At 45.1% G+C, this 27,237-nt stretch overlaps 1 protein-coding gene across 1 annotated transcript in view; it reads right to left on the reverse strand.

The window, feature by feature from the left end:
• The window catches only part of APOB (apolipoprotein B), a 39,156-nt gene extending 12,300 nt beyond the window's left edge, over positions 1-26,856 (reverse strand). Inside the window, exons 1-24 of the mRNA XM_039222451.1 lie at positions 26,796-26,856; positions 26,480-26,518; positions 25,175-25,287; positions 23,877-24,022; positions 21,455-21,608; positions 20,255-20,410; positions 18,623-18,747; positions 17,843-17,928; positions 16,442-16,661; positions 15,426-15,653; positions 15,089-15,206; positions 14,835-14,981; positions 14,075-14,286; positions 13,569-13,806; positions 12,818-12,994; positions 11,216-11,407; positions 10,134-10,301; positions 9,210-9,421; positions 6,494-6,676; positions 5,556-5,677; positions 3,589-3,799; positions 2,860-3,035; positions 2,575-2,762; positions 1,951-2,096 (exon numbers count right to left, since the gene is read on the reverse strand). Of these exons, the coding sequence (XP_039078382.1) occupies positions 1,951-2,096; positions 2,575-2,762; positions 2,860-3,035; positions 3,589-3,799; positions 5,556-5,677; positions 6,494-6,676; positions 9,210-9,421; positions 10,134-10,301; positions 11,216-11,407; positions 12,818-12,994; positions 13,569-13,806; positions 14,075-14,286; positions 14,835-14,981; positions 15,089-15,206; positions 15,426-15,653; positions 16,442-16,661; positions 17,843-17,928; positions 18,623-18,747; positions 20,255-20,410; positions 21,455-21,608; positions 23,877-24,022; positions 25,175-25,287; positions 26,480-26,518; positions 26,796-26,856 (3,818 nt within the window). The remainder of the gene's footprint in view (positions 1-1,950; positions 2,097-2,574; positions 2,763-2,859; positions 3,036-3,588; positions 3,800-5,555; positions 5,678-6,493; positions 6,677-9,209; positions 9,422-10,133; positions 10,302-11,215; positions 11,408-12,817; positions 12,995-13,568; positions 13,807-14,074; positions 14,287-14,834; positions 14,982-15,088; positions 15,207-15,425; positions 15,654-16,441; positions 16,662-17,842; positions 17,929-18,622; positions 18,748-20,254; positions 20,411-21,454; positions 21,609-23,876; positions 24,023-25,174; positions 25,288-26,479; positions 26,519-26,795) is intronic.
• Positions 26,857-27,237: the final 381 nt, after the last annotated feature.

Genomic DNA, 27,237 nt, shown 5'->3' on the forward strand with positions numbered 1-27,237 from the left:
TTGTCAGTGTCCACATGGTGTCTTCTGGGAGGAAGGATGATACCTTAACTGGTTTTTATTTTCTCACTGCACCTCATCTAGTATCTTACACACATGTGACACTTGATACTTCATATTTGCTAAACTGAAATGAGGCAGCTGGATCTGTGGAAAGTGCAGGTGTGAGAGGCAGTGATAAGGGATTACAGTTTTAGCTTCCACCGAATAATGATGACACGTCTGTGTGTCTGCCTCTCTGAGATATTATCTGTGTCGTGAGAATAATGGTACCCTTTCTGCTGACCTCACAGAACTGGCACGAGATACCTAAAAGCACTTTGTAATCTTCTCAGTACTATGCTTCTACATATGTATATGTACTATGTACTATGCATATGCATATGTACTATGTTCCTGGAATATGATGATAAATTATCCTAATGGACAAGAGCAGAATTTAAATGGTGTAAGCAATGAACTGTTGTTTGCATGACTCCAACAGGATCTAGCTACTGCCTATCCAGGACCCCACTCCTCGGCAGGAGGATGCTTCATAAGCCTTATCCATTTCTAAGGTCACACAGGCCTATCTCCTCTATAGCACAAAGAAGCCTGTTGGTTAGATATACTAGTAGTGAAGGAAGAGGGTCCTGGGTCGATTGAAACTGACATGTTTTCCTCTTATCTTCAGTAGACTTTGGTGGACTTGAGCCATTTTACACTTACTTGGTCTATTAAATTTTGCTGCTCAGCCATAGACTATGGAAAGGCCCATGTGCCCCACAGATCACTTGTTTTCTTTTTTTTCATTTTTAAAGTTTATTTATTTTGAGAGAGAGACAGAGAGAGAGACAGGAGAGACAGAGAGAGACAGAGAACAAGCAGGGGAGGGCTAGAGACAGAGGGAGGGAGAGAGAGAGAGAATCCCAAGCAGATTCTGTACTGACAGCACGGAGCCCAATGCAGGGCTTGAACTTACAAACCATAAGATTATGACCTGAGCTAAAACCAAGAGGTGGACACTTAAACCAACTGAGCCACCCAGGTTCTCCCAGATCACTTGTTTTCTTTTCTTTTCTTTTTTTTTTAAATGTTTTATTTATTTCTAGGAGAGAGAGAGAGAGAGACAGCGTGAGCAGGGGAGGGTCAGAGAGAGAGGGAGTCACAGACTGAAACAGGCTCCAGGCTCTGAGCTGGCAGTCAGCACAGAGCCCGACGTGGGGCTCGAACCCACGAACCGCGAGATCATGACCTAAGTGAAAGTCGGACGCTTAACCAACTAAGCCACCCAGGCGCCCCCAGATCACTTGTTTTCTTAACCCTGAAGATCATACAGAGAATAGTCAATCTAGAAAAGACTATAGTTTTTTCAGCTCATGCTCTGATTTTTTTTTTACTGTTGTGAAATAAAGCAAAGCATTCCATGTGCGTTTGGAAATGGAGAAGTGGGCTGAGCAGTTTGAAATCTGACTTCCCCACAAGGATGGGGCTATAGTGCAAAAGTGAATATCCCCTTGAGGTGCTGCCTTCATGCAATGCTCCAGGGCTGTTCTGACCTTCAAGAGCTCCATGGCCAGCCTAAAGTCAGCAATTTCTCTAGCCACTCTCAAATCCTCACAACCTATTATGAGCATATCTTGATCCTGAACAAAGGGAGTTCACTTTTAATGGAGGAAAATTAGACAGCTTTCAAATTCAGGTTGCAGTGAATAAAACCTCTTTGGGTGAATGTACCAGAATCCCCTAATTACTTCCTTAGGTTCTTTCTGGTTGGATTGATGTTCACGTTCAGATCCATGTTCAATAATGCAAAAATGCCACAGTGCTTATGCTACAGTTATTAATCTCCTTAAGATGCATAAGTTATTTCCCTTAAAAATGTAAATTTAAAAACAGTCTACATTATAAGTAAAATATCCTGTTTACTTTCTATGGTTCAAGAAATTTTTCTGGTTTGTTTTTTTTTTTTACCTTTTCAAGAAGAGGTTTTCTGGAATGTGGAAGTTTGGCAATCCCATTTTCTGGAAGTACAATTGTTTGAATCCACTGAGGTGATCTTGCAAGTTCTGGGCATAAGGAAGACTCTCAGAAGCCTTCTGAAGCCATGTATTTGTTGCCTATAAAATAATAGAAGGTTTTAGAGCAGTAAGTATGGATGGATGGGCCTCCAAGTACAATTAACATTAGGTGATAATCCATATTTGACAGATCAATCATTAAACTGGATGATGCACTGAAGGTTAAAAACAAATCACATAAAATTATGAACTTTGGTTGCTAGTCATAGATCTCTTCCTGTATTTTATAAGAATATATAACATAGTCAAACTGCTAGCCAGGCTTCTAAAGCTTCCTTTGATATTATAGACATAGTAAATTCTTCTGCCTAGTACTATTCATTAGGTATGTATCACATACAGCCTGGTGTAATTGGGTAACTAACCATGCATGAGTGTTTCTTTGCTCCTCAGGAATTCCCTGGGGTAGGAAGCATACCTTATCCATCTTTGGATACCCTCTTTCACCTAACTCAGGGTTGAGTATGTAATTAGTCCTTATAACCATGTACTTATCAACTGACTGATTTGTACTTACAACTATTAATTTGGAACCCATGTGCCGGAAAGTCATGTGTGTTTGAGGAACTCTGTGATCCAAGAGACTGTTGGCATACATATGCAAGCTTTTAAGATAATCAGAGAGATCCACAGGGAAATTAGAAGCTGCTTTGTTAGTATCCATGTTGGTGCCTGTGTTCCACTCAAATTCAATCTTCTCTTCATCTGAAAATGCACATATGAAACAGTTGTCATTGGTACCAGCCCCTAACCCAAGTCCAGGTGCTCTCTGAAAATACCCACGTGGAGAGGAGGGACATACCATAGCGCCACGCCAGCTTCTCTGAAATTGTTGAGCCATAAGCGGTAGCAGACGAGTCCACTTGGAGGAGTAGTTTTGAGGGAGACCACTGGGTGAGGACTTCACTTCTGGCTTCTGCTTGCAGACGGGGTATGGAAATAACACCTTTGATTTTGCCTTCTTCACTTCTGTCATAGCTATTGAAAAAAAATCATTTGACATCAATGACTACCCATTCTAAGGAGACGCATGGGATCAAACGGAAGTACCATTTGTGGAGATAGAAAGGAGATACATGAATGCCCCCCAAAATGAGCTCATTAATGTCTGAGGCCAACTTCACAAATTCAGGACTTTCCAGGGAGGTATGGGTGAAAGAAAAGATTTTCAAAACCTGTTTGAATCCCGTTCTATCATTTACTAGCTCTATTGCTTTGGCCATATTATTTAACCCCTCTCAGCACCATTTTCTTATCTGTCAAACAGGGAAACTCAGACCTATGTTGCAGTTTCTTATGAGAACTGAGATAATTCCTTTAGCACAGTGTCTGATGAATAGTAAGCGCCCAATGAATGGTAGGAAGATCCACTGGACGTTGTACAGAGGGTCAGAATGCTGAGGCCTCTATCCGCCCCTTGGGCCACAGACGGGGGATGGCCCAGGTTTGGTCAGTTTTCAAGATGAAAAGGAAGAAAGTAAGGAACCACAGGGGCCTGTACCTCAGGTCAGGTCCCCCTGAGCCTTCATACCTTATGTGGCCGGTAAGGGTGACCTCAGTGATTTTCTTGTTCTGAAAGTCCAAAGTGAGCTTGTAAGACTTTTTTTCCATAGCAGATTCATCACTAACTCTGAGGACTGTCCCAAGGTCAACGTCAAAGTCTGGAATTTGGATTTCACTAGACAAAGTCATACTCTGCCGGTTATACTTGAACATCATTGTAGCCTCGGACTGCTTCACACCTGAAAGTGTGTACAAGAGAATCAAGATGTGCATTCAGAAGCTATGTTTGGGAAGGAAGGAGAGGAAAAGGCAGAGAAACCCTAAGTATTCACTGTACTTCAGTGAGGACACAGCTCAGGATTTTATGGGTGTTTGTGCATTTGTTTAGTCTGCAAATATTTATTGATTGCCTGGCATGTGGTTGGCACTGGGGAGACCTTGCGCTCATGGAGCTTACATTCTGGTGGGGGGTGTCCAGACAGTCAATAAGCACGTTATATTTATGTGAGATGGTAATACATTTGATGGAGAAAAGTAAAACTCAATAAAACAATAAAGAGAGGGATCGAGAGGTGCTAGTTCATGTGTGGTGGTCAGAGTTCTCTCTGATGAGGTGGTATGTAGGCAGAGACTCGAATGAAGAGAGGGGCTGAGTTATGCCATGTTACAGGAGGTAGAGCCTTCCAGGCCCTGACACGGGAGACACTTGGTATGGTCAGAGAGTAACGAAGGCTCGAGGTCCTTCTGAGTCAGCAGACGTGACATCTCTGTGTGACTCTCCACCTCTTTCTTCCTGGCTCCTTGCCACCCTGCCCTGCCTTCCCCCATCCCAGACGTTTTCCTTTGTCATGAGATTCCTAGGTTTTCTTTAACTCACAAGTGTGCCCTTTTTGCACCTCTCTGTAACATTGTTATGTGACATTTTTTTCCAGCATGTACCCCCTTTCCTGTGGATTTTGTTTTTCTCATTTGATTTTGTGACATAATAGTTCTACATTACAAAATCTTCCACAGTGAACATTTAAGTTGGCCCCCATCCCCTAAAACCTGCCCTTCTGTCAGCCTTTTCTATCTCAGTAAACAGCAACTCCATTCTTCAGTTGCTTAGGCCAAAAAACTTAAGATTCATCCCGATTCCATTTTTTCTCTTACGCTTAACACCCACCACATCAGCAAATTCTGAGAAGCCTGATTTTCGAAATATGCCCAGAATCCAACTACTTAGATCTCCTCTGCCACTGCTCTAATCCAAAACACCAACATCTCTGGCCTGGATTATTATAAGAATTTAAATACTAGTTTTTTTTCTGTCCCTGTCCCCCTAAAGTCTTTCCTCAATTAAAACATAAATCAATTCATGAAAAGTCTCTAGTGGCTTTGTATTTCACTCATAGTAAAAGCCAATGTCCTTACCATGGCCTACAAGACCATCTTTGCCCTTCCTATGCTTTTCTCTATGACCCCATCTTCTACCATTTTCCTTCCTGATCTTTCTGCCTCAATCATACCAGCTTCCTTCCTTTTCCTCAAACATGGCAGCCACACACCTGCCTCAGGACCTTTGCACTGGCTAGCCCCCAGCCTGTAACACTGTTTCCATGTGGCTTATCCCTGTACTTCTTTCAAGTCTCTTTTTTATTCTCTTTCACCAGTGCTACTTTCCCTTGTCATTTCAAATGGCACTGTCTTCCCCCATCCTTCCTCCTCTCAGCCAGTCCTGAATATTACCTAGACCTCTTTAGGCTCTATTTTTCCCCCCACACCAGTATGGCATTCTGAACATTTACTTATTTTTGGCTTCTTGCTGTAAACTGCATGAGGACAGAGACTTTATCACCACTGTTTATTGTTCTAGCCTCAGCTCGCAGAACAGGCCTGACACTTTTCAGGCACCAAGAAATATTTGTTAACTACATTAAAATTAAATAATTTCTCCTTGTGAGTCCTGGACCTGAGGCTGAGGCAGAGATGCAGGAGCCCTTTCTAGATACTTGCCTTCGGTCTGAGTTACAAACTTCAGGGTGTCCACCAAGGCTCCGCCATCTCTCTGCAGTTCGTAGGTTGCGCTGGCGGAATACTGTTTTACTTCTCCAGTGGGCTTCAGTTCCAGATCAAATCTAAAGATGTCACAGTGTATATGGTGCATAAGGTTAGAGCTTTCAGCGATGAGGTTAAAGACCCCCCCCCCCAAACAACTCAGCATCTATCGCAACCACAACAAAAAAGTCTTTATTTTAACATTGGCTTTTGTCTCTAACTAATGATGACCCCTCTGATCCCTTTCGGTCCCTCCAAGAGTCCAGAGTGAGAGGAGACCCCCAGGTATTTGGACAAACAGAGCAGGAGCCGGCTGGTTGTATTAGCAAAGCTGAGAACAAGTAGTCAAAGTGGCAAGAGTTGAAGGCAAGGAGCCCGTAAGCATGGCCAGGGCTTTGAACACATCAGCGACTCCAGGAAAAGTTGTGCTAACATGTCTGGAGGCTCAGAAACATGGACACTGAATTAGGAGCAAATTGGAATCTCTGCTGTGATCCCATCATCTAATGCATAAGGGAAAAAGGGGACACAATCTACAAAGAGAGGCTTTTAAAGGACTATTTCTCATTGGCAATGCTACGGCTCCTTTGAAGGAGTGTGATAGAATCACTTTGGTTTATTTTTTGAGCTAAGAGCTCTTAGGGGTCATGACTGCTTACCGGCCTGCCCCACCCCTCCTTGATTATGGAGAAACTCTGCCCTACACTCAAAGTTTAGGTAGGAATAGAAGTATCCTTCAGGTGTATTGGGATAGAGGACCACTACTGTAACGAATCAAAAGGTGGTGCAAACCCCTAACGCCTCTTAGAACACACAGCAGGTTTTCCTCTCCCTGCCAGATGGCCACAATGTAGGAGATGAGCAGAAGCTGGGTGGGGACATCAAGCATCTCTGACCTGGTATCCCCGGTCAGCAGATAGGAGGAGGAGGATTCTGGGGAGCTGGCGTCGGAGTAAGCGCCCGAGGTGCAGTAGTCCAGGCCAGTAAAAAGAGGCTTGCAAGACGACCAGGACTGCCTGTTCTCAGTGAGGGGTGGAACCACTTGTGCTTTGGTGGTAGAGACCAAATGCAACGTGTTACTGGTGAAGAAAGCAAAAACCCGAGTTACTTTCAAGTTATGAGTTGAAGTGAACATCACTGATTCTCCCAGTGCTAATATTTGCCCCCTTAACCTGCTTTCTCTCTCCCCTCTGTCCACACCCACCCCAAATTATTTGATTTACTCAAAAACAACTAAGTATGAACATCAGCAAAGCTAACAAACACAGTGATTCTTATGTTTCAGACATTGTACTAAGTTGTTTACTTTTGTTACCTGTGATCCCCACAGCAGCAGACATCAGGAGGTGCCTTCTCTTACAGAGGAAACAGACTCAGAGGTGTTACATAATCATCACTGGGACCTAAACTCAGGTCTTCCCCTTTCCTTCCACAAAAAGAAGGCTAGGAGGAACTCTTACTATACTGACTTCTTTCCATTTCTTTCCCACATTCAATACACCCAAGTCACCTCTGCCACTGCATGAATGCACGCCTGTGCACACACACTCACTCACACCCCTTTCTTTCCCTGTCAGCCCCTCCTTGTCTCCCTCCCAATCAAGAAACCTGTCCACCTTTGTGGTCTCTCTTCTTTCAAAATGCTTCTCACTGAACTGTTATCCTGTGTCTGGGATTGCTTCTATCAGCATCTCCAATTGCTGTCTTGCTTCTAATTCCAATGGACATCTTTAGGCATTGTCTTCCTTGATCTCCCAAAAGCATTTAGTAGAGCTTCTCACTTATGGTCAGATTAATTAGAGTCCTTTCTCCCAAGTGTGTACTTAAACAAGTCAGTAAGTGCAACAAACTTCAACAATGTCCCGATTTCATCCAAGGATGCTTTCTTTGAAATATCATGTGCTTTCCTCAGTATTGTGTCCTTATTTTGGGGGTGCACTAAAACCTAGCTTTTCTGGGGGGCCAGAGCCCTGAGTGCCAGCTTTGGCTGCCAATAGGGCGATCCACCCTGGTGGCCACTCCTGGGCTTCTGTGACTCTTTACGGGCTTGGCTCTTCTTGTGTCTCTCCGGCCACTCCTTCTCACTCTTTGCTGCTCCTCTCTCATTTCACACGTTAACATTTCCCACATTTCTGTGCTAGTCCTTCACGTCTTACCCTACACCAATCGCTGTTTGAGCTCAACAACCTCTACCTGCAGATACTAAACCGGTATTTGTAGCTCCAGCCTGTTGACCGAGCTCAGACCCATTCATTGGTCCCAGTGCCACTGGAGATGCAAACTGGTTGTCTCCCAGGACTTCAAATGCAGCATATCCCAAACCAAATTTGTCAGCTTCCTCCAAACCAGCCACTTTCCCTATTTCAGCAAGAGACACCCTCACTGCTCTTTCCTCTTTCTTTTTCCTCAAACCCACATCTGGTCAATCACCAAGTGCTCTTGTTTCCACCTCCTAAGACTTTCTGGAGTAGGCTCACTCCTCCCCGCACCCTCCCGGCCCTCTGGTGCAGACCCACGACCCATACGTGTGACGGACTCCAGCCAGTCTCCTGTCTCCAGTCACACTTCCTTTCCATCCCTGCCCCACTCTGGAGCCACAGGATGTCTCCTGAAACACCAAACTTGCTTTATTTATGCTCCCACTTTAAACTCCTTTGCCTTCGGAAGAGTCCAGCACCCTTCCGATGGCTGAGAAGGCTGATCCTTGCCAGCCTCTGTCACCTCCCTCCCTGCCCCCTGTGCACTTTGCCACATCACATTTTTAGTTTCTTGTAGCTCCTGAACCACATTCTTTTCCCTTCAGGCTGTTCTCTTCTCTTGGAAATAAGAACACTTATTTCTTTCTGTTTTCCAACACAGTCTTCGGGTCTCAGCTCAGGCATCGATTTCTTCAGAAAGCTTTCCCTGGGGGCTCCAGGCTACCTCATATAGAACTTTATGTCCTCCTGGGCTTCCTCTTAGGCCTCTGTTCATACTTAGGGTTTGCTTCACTTCATGTCCTACAGGGAACTAACTGTAAGTGCTAGAAAGTCAGGGACCTTGTATATCTCATTTAGCATGCTTCGTATATATTTGGCACGTAAATACCATTTTTACTATTTTTGAATCAACAAATTAATGTGTCCAAGATATAGAAACTAAGGTAAATCAATGTTTGAGGATATCATTGGAAATGGAGCTCTCCATATATGCTACATCCCATAATCGTGAGATTAAGACTTTCCTGCTCTGTCTGCTGAGCTGGCTACCACAGATTGGTATGTCTTCTGGTGTCTTTCCTGCATAAAAATGTTCATTTCCTAAGAATGATTTCTCTAGATTTCGTGTTTCTTCATTCTCAAAACAAACAAATAAACAATAACAAAAATAACCTAACAAGAAGTGATTGATTAGTAAATTCTAAATCTCAACTTGGTAAAATGTGGACAGTCGAGGGAACTGTAATTGTGTAGTGAGTCTAGGCTAGGTGAAAAGTAGGTAATTCACATTGCTCTCGCCCCCCCACACCCCAAGGGCCACAGGGCCCCAAATTGTCTTGGGCAGCCAAATGCTACCGGACCCGTCTCAGCTCTCTCTCTCCCACTGGTTGGTCAGAGCTGAAGAGGGAACTACCTGACACTGAACAGCCTGACTGGCCTCGTAGGAGCTGGAATGATGAACTTCAGCTGCCCAGCTCTCAGGGAAACTTGCATGTCCAGGCCTGTCTCGTGGAAGAAGTTGGTGTTCATTTGGATCCCTGTCCTTGAAAAGTCCGGGATGATGATGCCCATTTTTGTCACAAACTCCATAGACACAGAGGGCTTTGCCACCAGCTCTGCCTGCTTCTGTAAGTCAGAAAACGACCTGTTCAGGTTCATTAAATACCTCAGGCCCCTGGGAAGTCAGATCAACTGCCCCCCACCCATGGGCAGATATCTCTGGATAGCTGACACCTCAGGAAACATTATTGTGATTTCCTTTTTTTTAAGTTTGTTTATCTATCTATCTATCTATCTATCTATCTATCTATCTATCTGTCTGTCTAAGAGCCTGTGGGGGCATGTCAGAGGGGCAGAGGGAGAGGGAAAGAGAGAATACCAAACAGGCCCCATTCTGTCAGTACGAAGCCTGATGTGGGGCTTCAGCCCACAAACCATGAGATCAGGACCTGAGCCAAAATCAAGAGTCAGGTGCTTAACTGACCACCCAGGTGCCCCTATTCTGATTTCTTTGGAGGAAGAAAAGCCACATTCTTAGATCCCCAGAGCCAGACACTGATACCCAGCGCTGAAGGGCCCCAGTTAACTTTGAGCATAACAAGATGAAAAGATGACAGGAATCTTCATTTTTTGAGAGAATAACAGTCTCCTTACTGCCAGGAGCTAGCAAGGTGGTGCCTCCTAGTGGAATCCTAAAATTTTTCATAAAAATGAATAAGGCAATTACAGTGATGATGTACTTCATCTTGAACTAGTCACGTATTTTAAAATTGTACAAGAAACCCACCTTGGAGGAAAAGAATGACCTAAGGAATCAAAACAATGAATAGGATCTTACATTGGCTACTTCCAACTTCATTCCGGCTCTGATTCCAGGAGTGATGACTCCAGAGGAAGAGATTTGCAATTGTAACCCGAGTCCGGTGGGGAGTTCAAAGGCATTGTCCATGAAGATGTAGTGAAGAAACAAGTCACTCCTTGAACCTTTCTTGATGGCCTCTCCAATCTGCGGATCCAACAGGGGATAGAAACTACAAGTAAGCCTCATCAAAGTGGGGTTTGTGAAATGTGACTTCCCACATATCACACAATAATTGTTTTTTATCCAGAAAGGAACAGACTAGCATATTTTGATTATCTGAGTATTTGATAAAATTAATGATTATTGGTTTTGACAGGTTGGGATATAAGAAATTTCCCTGGGAAGATACCATGTTATTTTGAACGAGTGGTTTGGAGACCCTTGAGAATATTGCCGTGCCTCAAAGCTTTACGCACTTTAAGTAGCCTTGAATGGCATGGCTTAATTCCAGTTATTTGGAGTCTCAACATAAATGAGGTTTTACTTAAGTATAATATATTATGTTAAAACCATTTCTTTTTGAAACCAGTGAGCTATTGAGATGACAGACATATGCATCATTGTTGTTTTTTAAATAACATTTCTAGAAAATAACTTGAGGTCTGTTTTCTTAAGGCCAAAATTATTATTTACTAAATACCAGGGAATATATTTGGATATTTTCTCCCTTATTAATAAATTAGTAATAGCAAAAATTATAGCTCGTATTTAAATAGCAGACTATAGTTTATCAAATACATTCCTTCATAATCATCATTTCAATGCTAAAAGGAACTTGTAACATAGATATAGGGAGATAATGCTTAATATTGTTTTCCAGATGAACAAATGAATGCTCTAGAAGATAGACCTATCATTACAAATGGCCTAATTTCTAAATGTTACCAATTTTTTGCAATCTAAGAATCTTCCTCTCTGAAATTCAAGGCAAACCTGTTTCCTTGAAGGAAGGACCAGGACTCCCTCTGGTTTGTGGGACGGGATCTCAAGGAGTCTGAGAGATCTCAAAGGAGTGTGGGCTAATCTCATTGCCCTATCACAGGGACTGGCCGACTTACCATCTGGGGGATCCCCTGCAGAGTGTGAACACCGTTCAGCAGCAGCTTTCCCAGGAGCTGGAGGTCACGGAGCCTGACAAAGCCAAGCTCCTCTCCCAGGATGCGGAGGTAGGCTCTGGCTTCTGGGAATTCTTTGGATTTCAAATCTTTGATCAGCTTCTCAATATTGAGCATAATTCCATTGACCATGTCCTGGGATTTTAATGACAAAATGTCTAATGGGATGTCAGCATTGTCAAACATTTAGAGTCCTGATCTGGGGCCCATCTGCTGCACCCATCATGGGCTAAACACAAGTATTCAAGGTGGGGATATAGGGAAGCCATTGAAATCAGACTCCCACCTTTTACTGAAAGATAGACAACTCCTCCAAATTGAGATGAAAAACAACGACAATCTTGACGTCTTATCATGGATAGCAATGTTTCCACACTGTTCTTAATTTGAATAAATGTAGCCATAAGAAGATTGCAGGATTCCTACAGCTAACCAGGAGTAGAACATTGTCTATCCGTCACCCCTTCCCAGTGTACCCCTTTCTTCTTTGATGAGAGATGAATACTAGGGGTTTCTTGAGAAAATGTAGCTACTGTATAAATTTGTAGCTACGGTATAAATTGGCCAAATGCTTGAAAAACACTCCATCCTAGACAAGTTCTTCGAGATAAGGAAAATTCCATAGATTTAGTCTATGCTTAGTGATTGAGAAAGAATAGAGTGATTGATAGACCCAGAAGTGCCTCAGCCTCAGGTGGCGGTAAGTAAATTAGAAGGTGGAGGAGGGGCCACCTGTGAATATCTAGGAGTAAATTATTGCCCTGCTTCTCAAACTGAAATGTGTGAACATGTCACCTAGGGAATGTCCTTCAGATGCAGGTTCAGATTCAGTAGATCCTGGTGAGGCCTCAGAACCTGCATTTCTAACAAGCCTGATATGATGCCAATGCCTGAACCACATTTTGGGTAAAGCAAAAAATTAAAGAATAAGGAACTCCAGATTATGCAATCTGTTTTCTATTCCTTAAGTGGGAGCTTACACGGGCTTCAAAGTGGCTTGCTCCCACTAGCTAGTACACTGATATGAGTAGGAGCCAAAGAAAGCAGTTAATCATGAAATATAAATTCAAAAATTATAATAGTATTTGCTTATTGATCAATCAGTACCAGTTAGGCACTCTGTTTAGCAGTTTATTTCATTTAGTCTTTATTTTATTTTAAGTTTATTTTATTTAGTCTTTAAATAACCCAGTGAGGCATGGATTATTAGCACTCTGGGGACGTAGAAACAGACAAACATAATATCAAGCAGGTTTTCTAGGTAGTTTGAAGACAGTGTGGTCAGAATTCAAACCCATGTCCCAGAGTTTACATTCCTAATCTTATGTGAGAGTGCCTCTAATAAGTCTGGCTCCTGTGCACATTGAATCTCCAGTAGGCTTATAATTGCAGAGGACACTAGTCCTTATCTCCTCAGGACTGGCTAATAACAGTCATAACTGTCACTTCAGCTAGATAGCTCCTTGATGATTTCTAGGCTTGGATAAAACGTTTTTGCATTGAGACCCAAAGCTTTCCTTGAGGGAGTACCTAACAAAAACATACCTGCTCACGTTTATCATCTTTGGTATAGCCAAAATGGTCCACCAAGACCTTGGAGACATGATCAGGAACTTGGCCATCAACCCAGTACAAAGCCTTGTTGACACTGTCTGGGAAAAATCCTTGCTTTCCAAAAAGAGCTTCTAATGTGGGCTCAAAGCCTTTTCCTTCCAAACCAATCTGAGAAAGAAAATCAGGCAAGAAAATGCCATCAGTTTTCCTTGTTGTATGTCAGCCTCTAATTCCTCTCTTTATGTCCATTTAATTAAACAAGTATTTAATGACTACTACAGGGTAGGAGCTGAACTTAGCACTCCACAGGAGTCGTGTTATTTAAATCTTACTACAATCTTGAAAGGCAGGACTTATTATCTGCCCTTTTCCAGAAGAGACAGCTAAAGTTCAGAGAGGATAAATAACCAAGCAAAAGATTCGGATTGGGAATGAATGTAGGGTTTGAGCCAGATCAGTCTGATGGCACAGCCCATGCATTTTCTTGGACTTTGGTTCTAAGGGCTTCTATGAGACATCTGCATTTCCATTAATACTACAGAGTCATGCTTCAAGTGACCTCTAGCTGGAAGGCAGGAAGGCAAGGGAGGAGGGAAAGAAGAAGCCCTCAAACAGTTGGTATAAAGGAACTGCCTGACTACAGTACCTCCCCAGGCTGGCTCATGGTTCCCTTGACTTTCTATTTGTGGCTTTGTACACGACAGGAGAGAGGACGTAAGCCTCTTCTTAGTATCATACATACCTCAAAGAGGTCCACTGGAGAAAATCCAAAGACAGTGAGGGTTGTTTTCAGCATGTTTTCTTTAGGAAGGTAATTATTTGGATCAAATATAAGATTTCCTTCAATTTTGGCTGAGACTGGGTCAAGCGATGGAAGGGAAATAGATTTGGAAAGGTGGTAGTTCCGGGAAAATTTTGTGAAGTCCATGATGGTTGGGAGTTGAGATCCTTTCAAAGCGTCTTTCACTAAGCTTTTCAAGCTAGATGGAAAGAGGGAGTGTTATTTTTAGCTTACACATCATGTTACTAATCCATCGTTTCTCCCACTCCATAGAAATAGGGATTGCCAATTGCTACTAAAAGATTTGGGTTTCATTTGCTCAAGAGCTTGGCTCAGGTCTGGTACACTTTTGCATGAATGTTGCCCAGAAGAAAGAACACTCCATAAAGGGCAGGCAGTAGCCTTTAGGAATGAGGTTTAGAATTCTAGCACTTTGTTTCAGATGGGGGAACATTACTCTTACTTACTCTTTGATATAAAGTTCCTCTGAGTTTAAGATGTTGGTGATGTGGGAAGCCACAAAGTTCTTCACTTGTTCATTCTGTTCCCATGGGAGAAGCTGGGCAATTTGGTTAATATCTGACTGGGAAGGGTGCCTCATCAGCATGAGATAGGCAGCCAGTCGCTTATCCCCTGGAGAGGCATCATTGAGGAAAACCTGAAGGAGGACTTCCCGGACCTGTAGCCAAAAAAGGAGACTATTACTGTCTTATGGTAAGAACATAGACCACGCCTGGCAAACACTGGTGGGGTCTGCTAGTGGTTTACTACATGCAAGTCGAATTTCTTTCTGATAACTTTTCAAATGCTGGTACTAAATCTTCTCACCAGTATCCCTCAGAACAACCAGCTCAAGGAAGGGTCTCAGAAGATTCCTGTCAAATGCATGTTGCATTCAACTGTACTAATGTACTCAAGTTGTGACTTGAAGAAGAGCTGCTACTAGGTGAAAATAAAGCTGATTTAACACAAATTATTTCAATGTGGGAATAAAGGTGAGAAGGGACAGTGAGAGTGTGGGGTGAATATTGTATTCTGAGTGCTAGAGTAGCAGCATGGTCCAATATTTCTCTCCTGTCCACAATCAGGTCAATAGGCTTGCTGAAATTGGCAATTAGAAAGCAGCACAATAAAGTAAGCAGAATGATGAGAGATTTAGAATCTCATTCCAAGTCCTTGTTAATCTGAGTAAACTTTTTACGTTCAGACTTCCTCTGTGGACTTTACCTCATCGTTAAGTTCCATTTTCCGCAGGGCCTGGATGGCAGCCTTCTGAATCAGCAGTGATGGCTCTGAACTTTTGATACATTTCAGGATTGAAGATGTGAGTCTTGGGGTTACCTTCTCCATGGTTCTGCCAGTATTTCCAATGACCTGCAGTGAAAAGAAACGAGGGAGAATCAGGGTGCAGAAAGAGAAGTAGGGGGTGTCCAGGAAAATGGTTCTGAAATGATGCATATTATACAAAAGACCAAAAATACCCTCAGAATCAAGTAGGTGTGATCTTTGTCTCCAGTGCAATCATCGCGAATCTGTTCCAACAGGTAATCAGCAACGTCCAGCAAGTCCTGGGTCACCACAGGGTTTGTCTGGTGATAGCTACCGAATGAGAGTTAGGATTCAGCAAGGATAGCTAGGTTTATCTTAAAATACGAACTTGTGTGTGCAGATATCTTATTTTGGGGCTTTACTCTCAAAATGGCCAGTGGAAAAACAGTGTATGCATGAGAGTCTGAAAGTGAAGGGTGGGATATAACCTTAGTACAGGGATGTGGGGTCTTCCTCAACTCCTGTGAGGAGGACCAATATGAAACTTACTTGTTGACCACGTGACCCAGAGCGTATAAAGTGGCCCGGCTCTGCTGCTCCTTTGCTGTGCTGAAGATCTCCTGCAGCCTATTGGCCGAGGGCTCTGGCATCAGGGCCACCAGGTAGGTCACAACATCTATCAGAAGGGGGTTGGCCTTCTCACTTCTCAGCCACTGGAGGATACGAGTGTAACATTGGGACTGTCCACACTGAATCAAGGCTTGTAAGGTGATGGGACTGAGAAAGAAAGAGCAGAGAAGTTTACACAGATTGCCTTCAGGCAGCTCCAATATCCTTGACTCATGATGCTCCTCTGTCGGGAGTGCCCTGATTTCCTGTATTCACTATCCAAATCTGACTGTCTTCCAAAATCCAACTTGTATCCCAGGAACCAGGAAGCCTTCCCTACAAGCACTATCCCCTGGTGAAGCACCACAGAGGAAGTCTGAAGGAGGACCCCCAGATTTATCACCAAAAGAGGATTGTTATCACCATCCTTCATTCAGAACATAGAACATGCGAGGCAAACACTGCCATGGCCCCATTTCAGTCCTCAGTGCCTCCTCTGACATTGCCAGCACTTAGAGCCAGTGCCTTGACGTATAGAGAAATCTCGGTATTACTTTGCTTGCCCGAGTTCTCTCTCCACTATCCTAGGCTTCCAGAAGGCACAGAAGTCTTTTTCTCTCAGACTTTCCAAGGTGCTCACAATAGAATGAGGGATTAGAAGATACCCATTAAAATGTGTAAAGTATTTGTCTCCCATATTAACACACAAATGTGTATCTGCCTTAAATGCAGTGTGTGTGTGTGCATGTGCACGCATACACACGTGTGTGCCCTATGAAACTCTAAGCATGCTAGCTGATATTTTTCTATCCAGCAAACATTAACTGATTGACTAGTTGATTAACTGGATTGATATTTCAATGGCACCTGAGCTTTTCTGCTTGGCCAAGGTTTGCAGGTTCAGCCAGATACCATAGGTCATACAAAAGATATAGTTGCAACCATTAAAGAAATACCTGGACACCTGGATCAGCTTTGGCAAGATGGATGTGATTGCCTCATTGTTGAGGCCTCTCAGCTCAGTAACCAGTTTATTGAAGAGGTTAGCTCTCTGGGCACTCTGGTCAGAGACATGTAATGTTTGCAGTTCCTGGAGAGTCTTCACAATGGCCTCGGCCTGCTTTGGAGATGATGTGGATTTGGTGCTCTCAAAGGCAAGACCCACCTCCTCGGCACCTGGAAGGAAGAAAGTGTCAAAGGGATTCCTGCTTATCTGTACATTTCAACCACCTCTTGGTCTAATAGAAACTGGAAAGGGAGGTATCAGCAAAGAAGAAAAGAAAACTATCCTGTACTCGATGCCTATTATGTATCTGGCTCTGTGCTAGGTGTCTGACTTCAAAGTCTTTTAATGTGTTTACTCATCATACTGTCTATGTGGGTTGTTATTATTCTTCAATTTAAAGATAAAGAAACTAAGACCCGAAGATGAGCAACTCACCTTGCCTAAGACCTCTCTGAGTGTAAGAGGCAGAGCTGTAATCGAATCCAAGCTTGTTTGAATTTGATATCAGATTACCTCTTTACTGGAAGGAAGTAGAGGAAGTGATATGGCTGAGGCCAGACCCATTGGTGCTCACCTACCATCTTTTCCAGTGGGATCAGCTCATGGGCGGCGGGGGGGGGGGGGGGGGGGGGGGGGGGGGGATGAGCTTCTGTGTCTCCTCCATCACCCTGCTCTGACCTATGCCAGACTGGGCATTAATGTGGGAAATGTGGGGGAATAACAAGGGAAATGTGGTACAATGAAAAGAGTCCTGGTTTAGGCTAGACCTGAGGGCTCATGTTGCATCACTTCTAATATTCAGACCTTGAGCACATCACAGACCTCTCCATGTGTCATTTCCCCCTCTGTAGAGTGGGTATGAAAGCCCACACAGCTACCACCATAGGTTGCTGAGAACAATGAGGGAATGCGTAAGACAGATTTAAATACAAGGCAAATGCAGGACTAGGGTTGGACTAGAGATTGCGAAGCTTCCTTGCTGCTCTAAAGACAGATTCCTAGCCCCAAAGGTCTTCTCCCACTTCCCCACCGCATCCAGGTTCCAGGTCATATTACAGGGTGTATGAAGTTGTCGGATCTACCAAAGGTAGACTTAGGAGGCCAATTTCCTATTTATGAAAATCTGGGTAGCTTTAGGACACATCTCCTTTTCTTTGGTCCCATTGTCACTAGACATTCTGAAAGGAATGTGTTTGCTCACCAGAGCAGCCCACAGCCAGAACACCAAAGCTCACTGGACTCATTAATCAGCAGATATTTCCTAGGACCCAGCAAGAAGCTAAGCCATGATACATGGTGTGTCTTGGGCAGACTTCCCAGCCCTGGCAACTGTGTGCACATAAAATCTTACCTTCATCAAAGAAGCGGCTGTTGATCTTAGGTGTGTCTTCAAGTTTCAAAGTCTGTGTAACCTGTGCCACCATCCCATAGTTATTCCTGGTAACAAAGGAAGTACATCATGTCACGGATGGTCAGCTCCTCAGAGCGCACTATTCTTTTCACGTTGAGTGTTTCTCTCATCTCCACTTCTACTCAAATCCTGCCTATTTTTCAAACCATTAAATCCAGCCTCTTTGATCCCCTCCCCTGACAATGAACACCACCCACCTCCACCTGGACATACTAGCTATCTTTCTATCAGAAGGACATCTGTACCTTATACCTCTCACCAGTCTGGAGTGCCCAGAGTGTAGGGACTAATTCTATCCCTTGAAATTCCCATGTATTTCCCTCAGCACAATGACAAGAATAAAGCAATTGGTCAGTAAATACTAGTTTATGGATCAGGTTTCATAATGGATTGGGATATACAAGTCTCTGGTGCCCATCCCAAATTCTCCATAAAACCGTTCTAACCAAGGTATCTGGCAATGATCCCTGGCTTTTCCTGATCCATAACCCTTAAAGTATGGATCTCAGATACCTTTTGTTGATATCAAATTGTTCTACATGCCTAAGATTTTCCTGCTGAATTGTCTGTTTGCTTGAAAATGGCGACGGGGGTGGGCTGTGCTCTGTAGCTCCTCACAGCCTCCTCCAGGCACAGCCTCTCCTACAACAGGGCACCTGACAAACACTCATCTCACAACAGCTCCATAAAAGATGAATCAGGGTACAGAAGGTGACCTACTTGTAGGAAAAAGGCAGGAACACGTGATGCTCCTTACAGATGGCTTCTGACACATGCTTCTTCTTGGGGTCCAGAGTGTACTGGCAGGACTGGTTGCTGCTCACCAGAGCTGACAAGGGGCTGATCTGTGAAGGAAATAGGGAAAAGCATTTTGATCAGTTCCTGGGGCTTGAACCTGATTCTTCTGCAAGGGATCTTTACCTTCAAGGAAGATGGGAGATGGGAGTTCTGCACCACTAGATACACTCAGTTAAAGAAGGGAACTTGGTACTTGACATTTAGACAATAGGATGCAGCAACTCGGCATACGCCAAGCTGAGTCAAGCTGTAGACTCTCCTTATTTCACTCCCATGGACCTCTTGTCCTGTACAAAGTGTGTATAACCTGGTATTGTATGCATACCTACTCACCACACATTAACACTTGACAAACTACTGCTTCTTCAGTTTTCTTTGCCTAGAAGCCCATCCTTAAGGCTCTCGTACACTTTTACATCCTTTGTATCTTTCAGGTTCATGCTCCACATCCTCCACAAATCTCTGAGTCCAGACTGTTTGATGCTCATCCACCATTCCCTCTAAGTGGATCTACCAGCAGCTTTGCCCAATGCGCTGTTTGAGTAGTGCTTTCTCCTTCCTGGTTGGGGTTAGGATTGCTTATCTTTACTGCTCAGTGTATAACTTTATCAAGTATGCCATTTATTGTCCTTTATTGACATGTGTAGGAACGTTGTTTCTGTATTAGACTGTAAGTACCCTGAGTGGAAGGTCCATGGTTCATCTGCTGCTGTCTCTAACCCTCGGTGCTGCCTAGAGTAGGTCTGAGCACACAGCAGGTGCTCAGAATAAGCCAGTGCGTTGGTCCCTGTTGACTGTGGCCCTTGTGGTCATCAGATGCCCTATTTTTGGCCCCAAGGACAATGCATTGCCAAGCATGGCAGTGATTGCTCAACACCTTCTGATTTACTGAGACAAGCTGTGATTCACATCCCAGAAGATATTACAAGGCATTCGGGAAGCTTTGGTAATATGGTGCCAAATGAGCCCTGTTGAGGTGACAGCAGAGAAGGTACTACTAAGGGGGTGGCCTAGACAGGAGGCATAGGGGCCAGGTATTGATCAGGGTTGTATACGGGATGAAAGGGAAGGACACTGGAATGGTCTTGGTAATACCACTCCATGGGAGTGAGGGAGAGGAGAGCAGAACACAGGTCTTGGAACTTCCTCAGAGGTCAAATGCCTAGAGGTGGGGACATCCAGTCCTCTTACAGGAAGGAGTGGCAGGTGGCTTTGCTGCCCCATATTAAGCCCCAGAACCTTCTAAAAAATGGGCAATCATCACTCTCCATTGATGGCAGAAGGATTGGTGCTAGTGACAGAATAATGGCCAGAAAGGCAGAGCTATGGACTGAGAGTCAGGAATCTGATTCTCGTCTTAACTCAGTTAATAAAAGACCACGTGGCCTCTGGCAGTCCTTTCCTGGTTTGGCCCTCAGTTTCCTGCTAAAGTCTCTCTGAAGATGAGGCTGGGTTGGATCTTCTCTGAGTTCCATACTTGCTGTAACATTCCGGAATCTTAATAACCAAGAGGACTGTGTTCAGTGTAAGGAGCAATGTGGATGTGAAACTCACCATGCCTCTGATGAGAGCAAGTGGACTGACTCCTGTGCTAATGGGCTTGAAGCGATCACACTTCTGCAGGTTCCTTTGGATGGAGATTCCTGTAGCCACATTTGCCTTCTTTGTTTTAACAGTTAAGTCACTGGAACAGTTTCCATACACAGTATCCTATGGGAGCAGAAGATACAACAGATTTATCAGACGGACATGGGAAAACAGCCTTCGGTGTTTCAGAGGGGGTGGGAAAGGAGCCTTGGAGAAAAGGCAGGAGCCACATGGATGGAGAGGGGACTTTCTTCCTCTTAGGCAGAGGGTGGGCATTGCTGTTATCTGGCCACCAGAGGTGGAATAAGAAAGCCAGTTAAGGGTGGTTCTGATTCTGAGGCACTCCAGCCTCACCTCCCAGGACCCAGCTAACTCTGACTTTGTATTCTGTGCTCTCAGAGCATTTTCTCTATTGCTCATTCACGGCATGTATTCCAGTCTGCCTTGTATTTAATGTGTCTTGGTTCTCTCCCCAGCCCGCGAGAACTCCCAGGAAAGGCCTCTGCAGGATGCGTCTCTGTATTCCCCAAGTGTAGTATGGTATAGAACTTAGAACACAGTAAGTTCTTAGAAATGTTCCCAGGATTCAAGTAAATTGAATCCTAGCTCAGATTGAAACTTGAAATTCTTAAGAGAGGCTGGCAACAGATTCAATTATTTTCTGTGTTTTAAACACACACAGGCTTTTCTGTGTAACACTTGGTGGGGATAGAAAAAAAAAATCAAACAGAAAAAGAGTCAGGTGGTCAGGACTCCTCAAACACTGCTTTAAAATGAAGCCAACTTGGGACACCTGGGTGGCTCAGTCAGTTGAGTGGCCGACTTCGGCTCAGGTCATGATCTCACAGTTCGTGGGTTTGACCCCCATGTCGGGCTCTGTGCTGACAGCTCAGAGCCTGGAGCCTGCTTCAGATTCTGTGTCTCCCTCTCTCTGCCCCTCCCCCACTCATGCTGTGTTTCTCTCTGTCTCAATAATAAATAAACATTAAAAATAAATAAATAAAATGAAGCCAACTTGCTCAGACGGCCCAGGAGAGAGGGGGAGCCTTGGGTACTGTGTCACTAGCCACGGAGCTACATGAATAATCCACTCTACATAGATAGTGGGCCCGAGCTCACATACGTGAAGATGAGTTCAAGGGGCCACTGTGAACTCCGAACTCTCACCAGAAACAACACTTGTTCATCCTCTTCTGTCCCTGGAGGAACAAGGAGGGCAGAAATGATGCCCCTCTTGATGTTCAGGATATGTTTAGGCTCTTCCTTCTCTGGGTAAAGTGAAACTTGCTTCCCTTCAGGAATGGCCAGCCTGAGTTCATACCTGTTCCAGAGAGAGTGTGGTCACAGAAGGGTCCTTTTTCCATTGTGAACCTGTTAGATGTAAGCTGGGTCGCTTTGCAGGCTCCTTTTTTTTTTTTTTTAACTTATTTTTTTTTTATTTTGCATCTTTTCTTTACAAATATACCTACACATCGACGTACATTTTTTTAAAGCATACAAATATGTGTATATTTTTGGCATTCTTTTACTTCTTTACCTGTTTTGCTTGATTCACGCATCCCGTCTCTGTTTGCAACCCACATCAGTCTCTGCTGATATGCTCCTCACCGAACGACCCACTGGGTGTTCCATTTCTGTCCTCACACACAGGCAACCCCACACAGACGTGTGGGGGTGGAAACATTCACACATAAACGTTTTTTCATTGCTTCTTTTATACAGACGACATTGTGTTTTCCACCTTTTTCTCTTTCTTGTTTTTCTCACTTCATTCTATGCCATAGAAACCCTTTGACTCATTTGGTAAAGCTCTAACAGATCTTTTTTTAAAAGCTATAGAGCATTCCCAGTTTATGGTTATATATAATTTATTCAGACACTCTCCTATTTAATGGCATTTCTGGGTCTTCTTTTCCCACCCGAACAACACTGAAATAAACATCCTTATGCATATAGTACTGCTTTTCACACATTACTGCTTTTCTTTTCATGGGCTAGAATCCCAGACTTTTGAAATTGCTGTGTCAAAGGCAATAAGTATTTTTAATTATAACAGATAATGACTATTGGCTCTCATTTCTACCAGCAGTGCATGAGTACACTTTCCCCGGGAGGCCTGCCAGCAACAGGTGCTGTGGCTGTTTTAAGTTTCTGCAGTCTTACGGGCGTAAGGTGATAAATACCATGTTGTTACCTTAATTACACTTCCTGACTACTAGTGGATTTGAGCTTCTTTTCATATGTTTGTTGGATAATCACTCTTATGTGGTCTCAGATTACGTCTGAAGCCCATGTCACTATGATCTTAGAGGCTTCCCTTTGGGGACTCCCTTTTGGCGATTCAGGGCTGCATCTTTTCTAGTTAAGTCAGCAGGGAGAGAAGGGGGCCAGGCATGACTCCTACAGCTCGACATCCTTGTTGAAAGTTTCAGACACAGCCGTGTAGGCTTGGAAAGCCTCGTGATGATCAAGAGCAGGAGTCCCTTTTGTTCGGAGAAAGGTAAGGACCAAAAAGTAACTACTAGTCCCTCCTGTCACTGCATCCCTATCTCATACACGTTTAGGTCTTGGAAAAAATATTGGTGAAAGACAGAAGCATCAAGTCTTACTCTGAAGAGGAAGCACTGGCTTTCATGTCTAATGTGTAACAAATCGAAGAGGGGCAGGGAGTGTCTGATGCTACCAGATCAACAAGCTTCTATCACTGCCTGTGTCTGATGCTACCAGATCAACGAGCTTCTATCACCCCCTAAAAACCCAACTGTTTGTATCTATTAGGGCCTCTTCGGAGCTTCACATAGAGCTAGTGTTTATGGAGATCCCTAGTTGTTATCTAGCACTGTTCAAGAATTTTCCACAATGATGACAACGTTCTATATGTGTGTTGTCTGATATAAGAGCCGCTAGCCATGGGCACTTGGAATGTGTCTAGGGTGGCTAAGAAACTGAATTTTGCACACACTTAGGACAACATCAACTGTGACTTGGACTGGAGGCAGGGGTGATGTTCAAATATTTAACAGCCGGTTCCACACAGACGTCGATCAGTCAGAAGACACACCAGCTGTAAACACCAGGAGTGGCCTGGTTGGCGTGCACCAGCAGAACGCTCTAGACTGGAGGCTGGGCTTGGTCCCTGCACTGAACAGACCCAGCACCACTGTGCGTAGCCAAACCAACAAGTCTTGCTGGGACCCACCCCTCCCCACCGAAGAGCACCGGGTTCCTGTCTTGTTTAATTCTTCTAACAAGAATTCACTTACTTAAATCAACCACCGCAGCCTTATTGTCTCAAGGAGTTTTAAAGCATGAGATTTTTTAAGAAACACATTTAAATGATAATTAGGGGAACTTCACTAGGGGAGGGTAAATAATGCTTCCCTCTTTTTGAGTTTTGTGACAATTTAGCAATCTCTGATCCATGGTAAATATGGAATAAAATACTTATTCTCACCCACGCGCCTCCCATAAACACATACATTCATCCTTCACTGGACACACACACATACACACACACACACACACACACACACGCATGATACGTGCAGCAACTCCCAGAGTCAGAAGTGTGCACAGGCCCGTGCCTTACTTGGCCATGGCAGCAGCAAACTCCTCAGAGTTCTTGGTCTTGTGCAGCAGCAGCTTCCCCCGAGAGCTAAAGCCGTACCCCTCCTTCAGTGTGCACTGGCTTGTCTTGAGGATGAAGCTGCAGAGCTGCGGCACTTCCAGCTCAACCTGAGGAGACACAGCAGCCCCTGAAGATTCTCCATCAAGAATGTAAGGCCCTCCGCAGCCCAGGCCTTACTCTTTAATCAGGACACCACGGGAAGTACCACTGGGGACTGTAATATCTGCTCCCCACACTATGTGTGTCCTTAACGTGCCTTCTGGGTCCTCCACGAATCAATAGACTTAGTCCTGTTTTTGGCCTTTTCTACATTCTGAGGCACCAAGTTTCTTACATCTGCCCCTGTGCATGTAAAGGAGGACATATTTTTGTAGAGGGAATGATGCCTAAGAGCAAGAGGAAGAACAACAGGAAGCAGGAAGCAGGCTATCATTGGTTTCAGCACCAGTGTTTCCTTAATGTCACCAAAACCCCCTAAAAACCCAACTGTTTGTATCTATTAGGGCCTCTTCAGAGCTTCACACAGAGCTAGTGTTTATGGAGATCCTTAGTTGTTATCTAGCACTGTTCAAGAATTATCCACAATGATGACAATGGTCTATATGTGTGCTGTCTGATATAAGAGCCGCTAGCCACGGGCACTTGGAATGTGTCTAGGGTGGCTAAGAAACTGAATTTTAGGTTTCACTCAATTTAAATAGCCACATGTAGCTAATAGCTACCTTAGATGACAGCACAGACTATGGGGCCCTTGGTCAGCATCTCAGCCTGACTTTTTTTCCCCAACACAAACCCCACTAGTGGCCCTTAGATCCATTCCATATCAACATGGGCATGAATACAGTCATCTGAACCACAGGTAAAATTTTACTTGACAACAAGCTGCATGTTTACATTTTTCTTTTTTCTTTTTCTTTGTAGCAAAGACTCTGTTTGGCTTAGCATATAAAAAGTGCACTTCAGAATTCTTTCCTGAGATGCCCACCTCCCTCAGCTCACCCACTGGGCTTCTCTTATCACATTAAATCTACCGTCCTGCAATGCTGATGTTCTAGATCATGTATTCCAACGACATCTTGAAAACTCATGGAAAAATCAATCTGGTTGGCAAAATTTTCTGTGGCAGACAACTCAGCAAGGTGGCTGATTTAAAACTGAGGGCCAGTCCCTGCACTTCCAGGTCACAGCCGTCCTAGCACGAGCGGGGTTTGCTCAGCCGTGGGCTCCGTGCCTCCCGCTGCTCCTCCTTCCCTGCACACCTTACAGTTGATCCTGGTGGTACTTCTTGAATCAGTGGTCCCAGGAATACCACTGGAACTCTCAGCCTCATAGTTGTACACGTATTTCCGGAGGTGCTTGAACCGAGTTGCTTCTAAAATGAGGAGAAATAGGTCAACTACATAGCAGATAACTCCCCCAAGGATTGTCAACTCTGGGAATAGAGGGGCGGTGGCCCAGATCATGAAAAATGGAAATTAAACTAAAATAATTTTATTTATTTATTTATTTATTTATTTATTATTTAGAGATCACAGGAGCCACTGGGGGAAGGGGAGAGAAAGACGGAGAGAGAAAATCCCAAGCAGGAACTCAGGAGCTGTGAGATCATGACCTGAGCTGAATCAAGAGTCAGACAGTCAACCGACTGAGCCACCCAGGTGCCTCTGGACTCAAATTATTTTTAATTGACTGCATTATAGTTAATTTCCCTTTACCGATGTAACTTCCCCACTGTGTTTCATTTAGGGTAATGTTTAAATTTGCTGGTATTTTTTGAACGTTTCATCTGAGGTGCAAGGAGGGGAGTGTTAAACAATGAAGCTCAGAAAGTCTACAGGAGAGAGCAGCAAATACCTCTAATGCCTTTTCGGCTTGAAAATACCACAATTCTGCTCTTTTTTAGTTATAACAAATCCATGAGGCAGAGTTCATTCAGTTTTTTGGGTATCTGTCTTAAAAAAAAGCCTCAAAGAGGGAATTTCTGGAGGTTTCCATTGTGCTGGAGAGGAGTTTGTTCAATTTGAGAAAAGGGGTATTTGGGGCATGAGCACGGATGCAGTGACGCCAGATGGCCACAAGATGGCAGTGCTGCCCCATCGGAGGCCAGCCTCCAGCTTTCGGGAGATCACTCACTGGGTACCACCGCAAGGCCAGCTCCTTTGACCCCGAGAGGTCAGGTAAATAGAAGGAACAAGGGTCTGGATTTCTGCACAAAGGTTAAAGTAAGCATTTCCTCACCCTCCTGTGCTTCGAATTAATGATTAGCCACTGATAAGCAGATGGTGTTGTCTCTTTAAAGTGTCCACGGGCCCACGGTGTGACAGTCCCTTCCCCCCCCCCCGCCCCCCGCTGCCCCCAGGCCATGCTCTTAGGACAGACTAGAACCGCAAGTAGAACAAAGTTGAGCTCCCTTGGAGGTAGGCAGAGGCTCAAAGAACCGGCTTCCTGGGGCTCAGAGCGGTGCACACCCATCCCAGCATCCCAGCATTTTAGTGAGCAGACGTGTAGCAGGGTGGCCTGGGGGCTGGGGGCGCCCTGCCCTGCCCAGTGGGGAAGCGCCTTACTTGCGCAGCCGGGGCTGACATCTTCCGGCACCTCGTCTTCTGTAAGAAAAGGAGAAAGACATTGCTGGGCGTCTCCTGTCTTCCGACGATGGGCCCCAGCGTCTCTCGGGGAGGGGCACCGCCTGGGGCTTCGAGCTTTTCGAGGAGAAGCGGGTTCTGGAGAACCCGCTCCCCAGCCCGTGCTCCCCCTGCTCCCCCACCGTGCTACGCGGGGACGAGCCCGCAGCCCCCGGCCCTGTCCGGGGTCCCCGGCGCCCCCGGCCCCCTCCCCGGGGCCGCAGCCCCGCGCGCGCGCACGCCGGCCCGCCCCACTCACGCGCCCAGGCGCCGGCGGCCGCCAGCAGCAGCAGCAGCAGCGCGGGCCTCGGCGGGCCCATGCCGACGGGGCGGGCGGCTCCCTTGCTGCGCCCGGCGCGGGCTGGCTGGCTGGCTGGCTGGCTGGCTGGCTGGCTGGCTGGCTCCTCGGGGACCGGCACCCGCAGGCAGCCGCCCGGCACCGCAGCTAGGAATGCGCGGCCGGCGCCCGCCCCCCATTTATACCGGGCCTTCCGCCCGGGCCGCAGCGCCCGGGCTTACAGAACGCGCCCGGCGAATTGCAAAAGGTCCAAAGGGCAGCCGGGCCTGTTTGCTTTTGCACACCGGGCTCACCTGGCCTCTGAGCTGCAGGAGGGGCTGGCCAGGGGCCTGAGCCCAGATCCAGCCAGGGCCGCGGCAGGTCTCTCCTCCGGCCTGCTTAGAGTGGGGCCCCGAGGCCGAGG

Source organism: Hyaena hyaena, unplaced genomic scaffold (genome assembly GCF_003009895.1).
Source record: "Hyaena hyaena isolate Hyena2069 unplaced genomic scaffold, ASM300989v1 scaffold_1131, whole genome shotgun sequence".
NCBI classification, from domain to species: domain Eukaryota; kingdom Metazoa; phylum Chordata; class Mammalia; order Carnivora; family Hyaenidae; genus Hyaena; species Hyaena hyaena.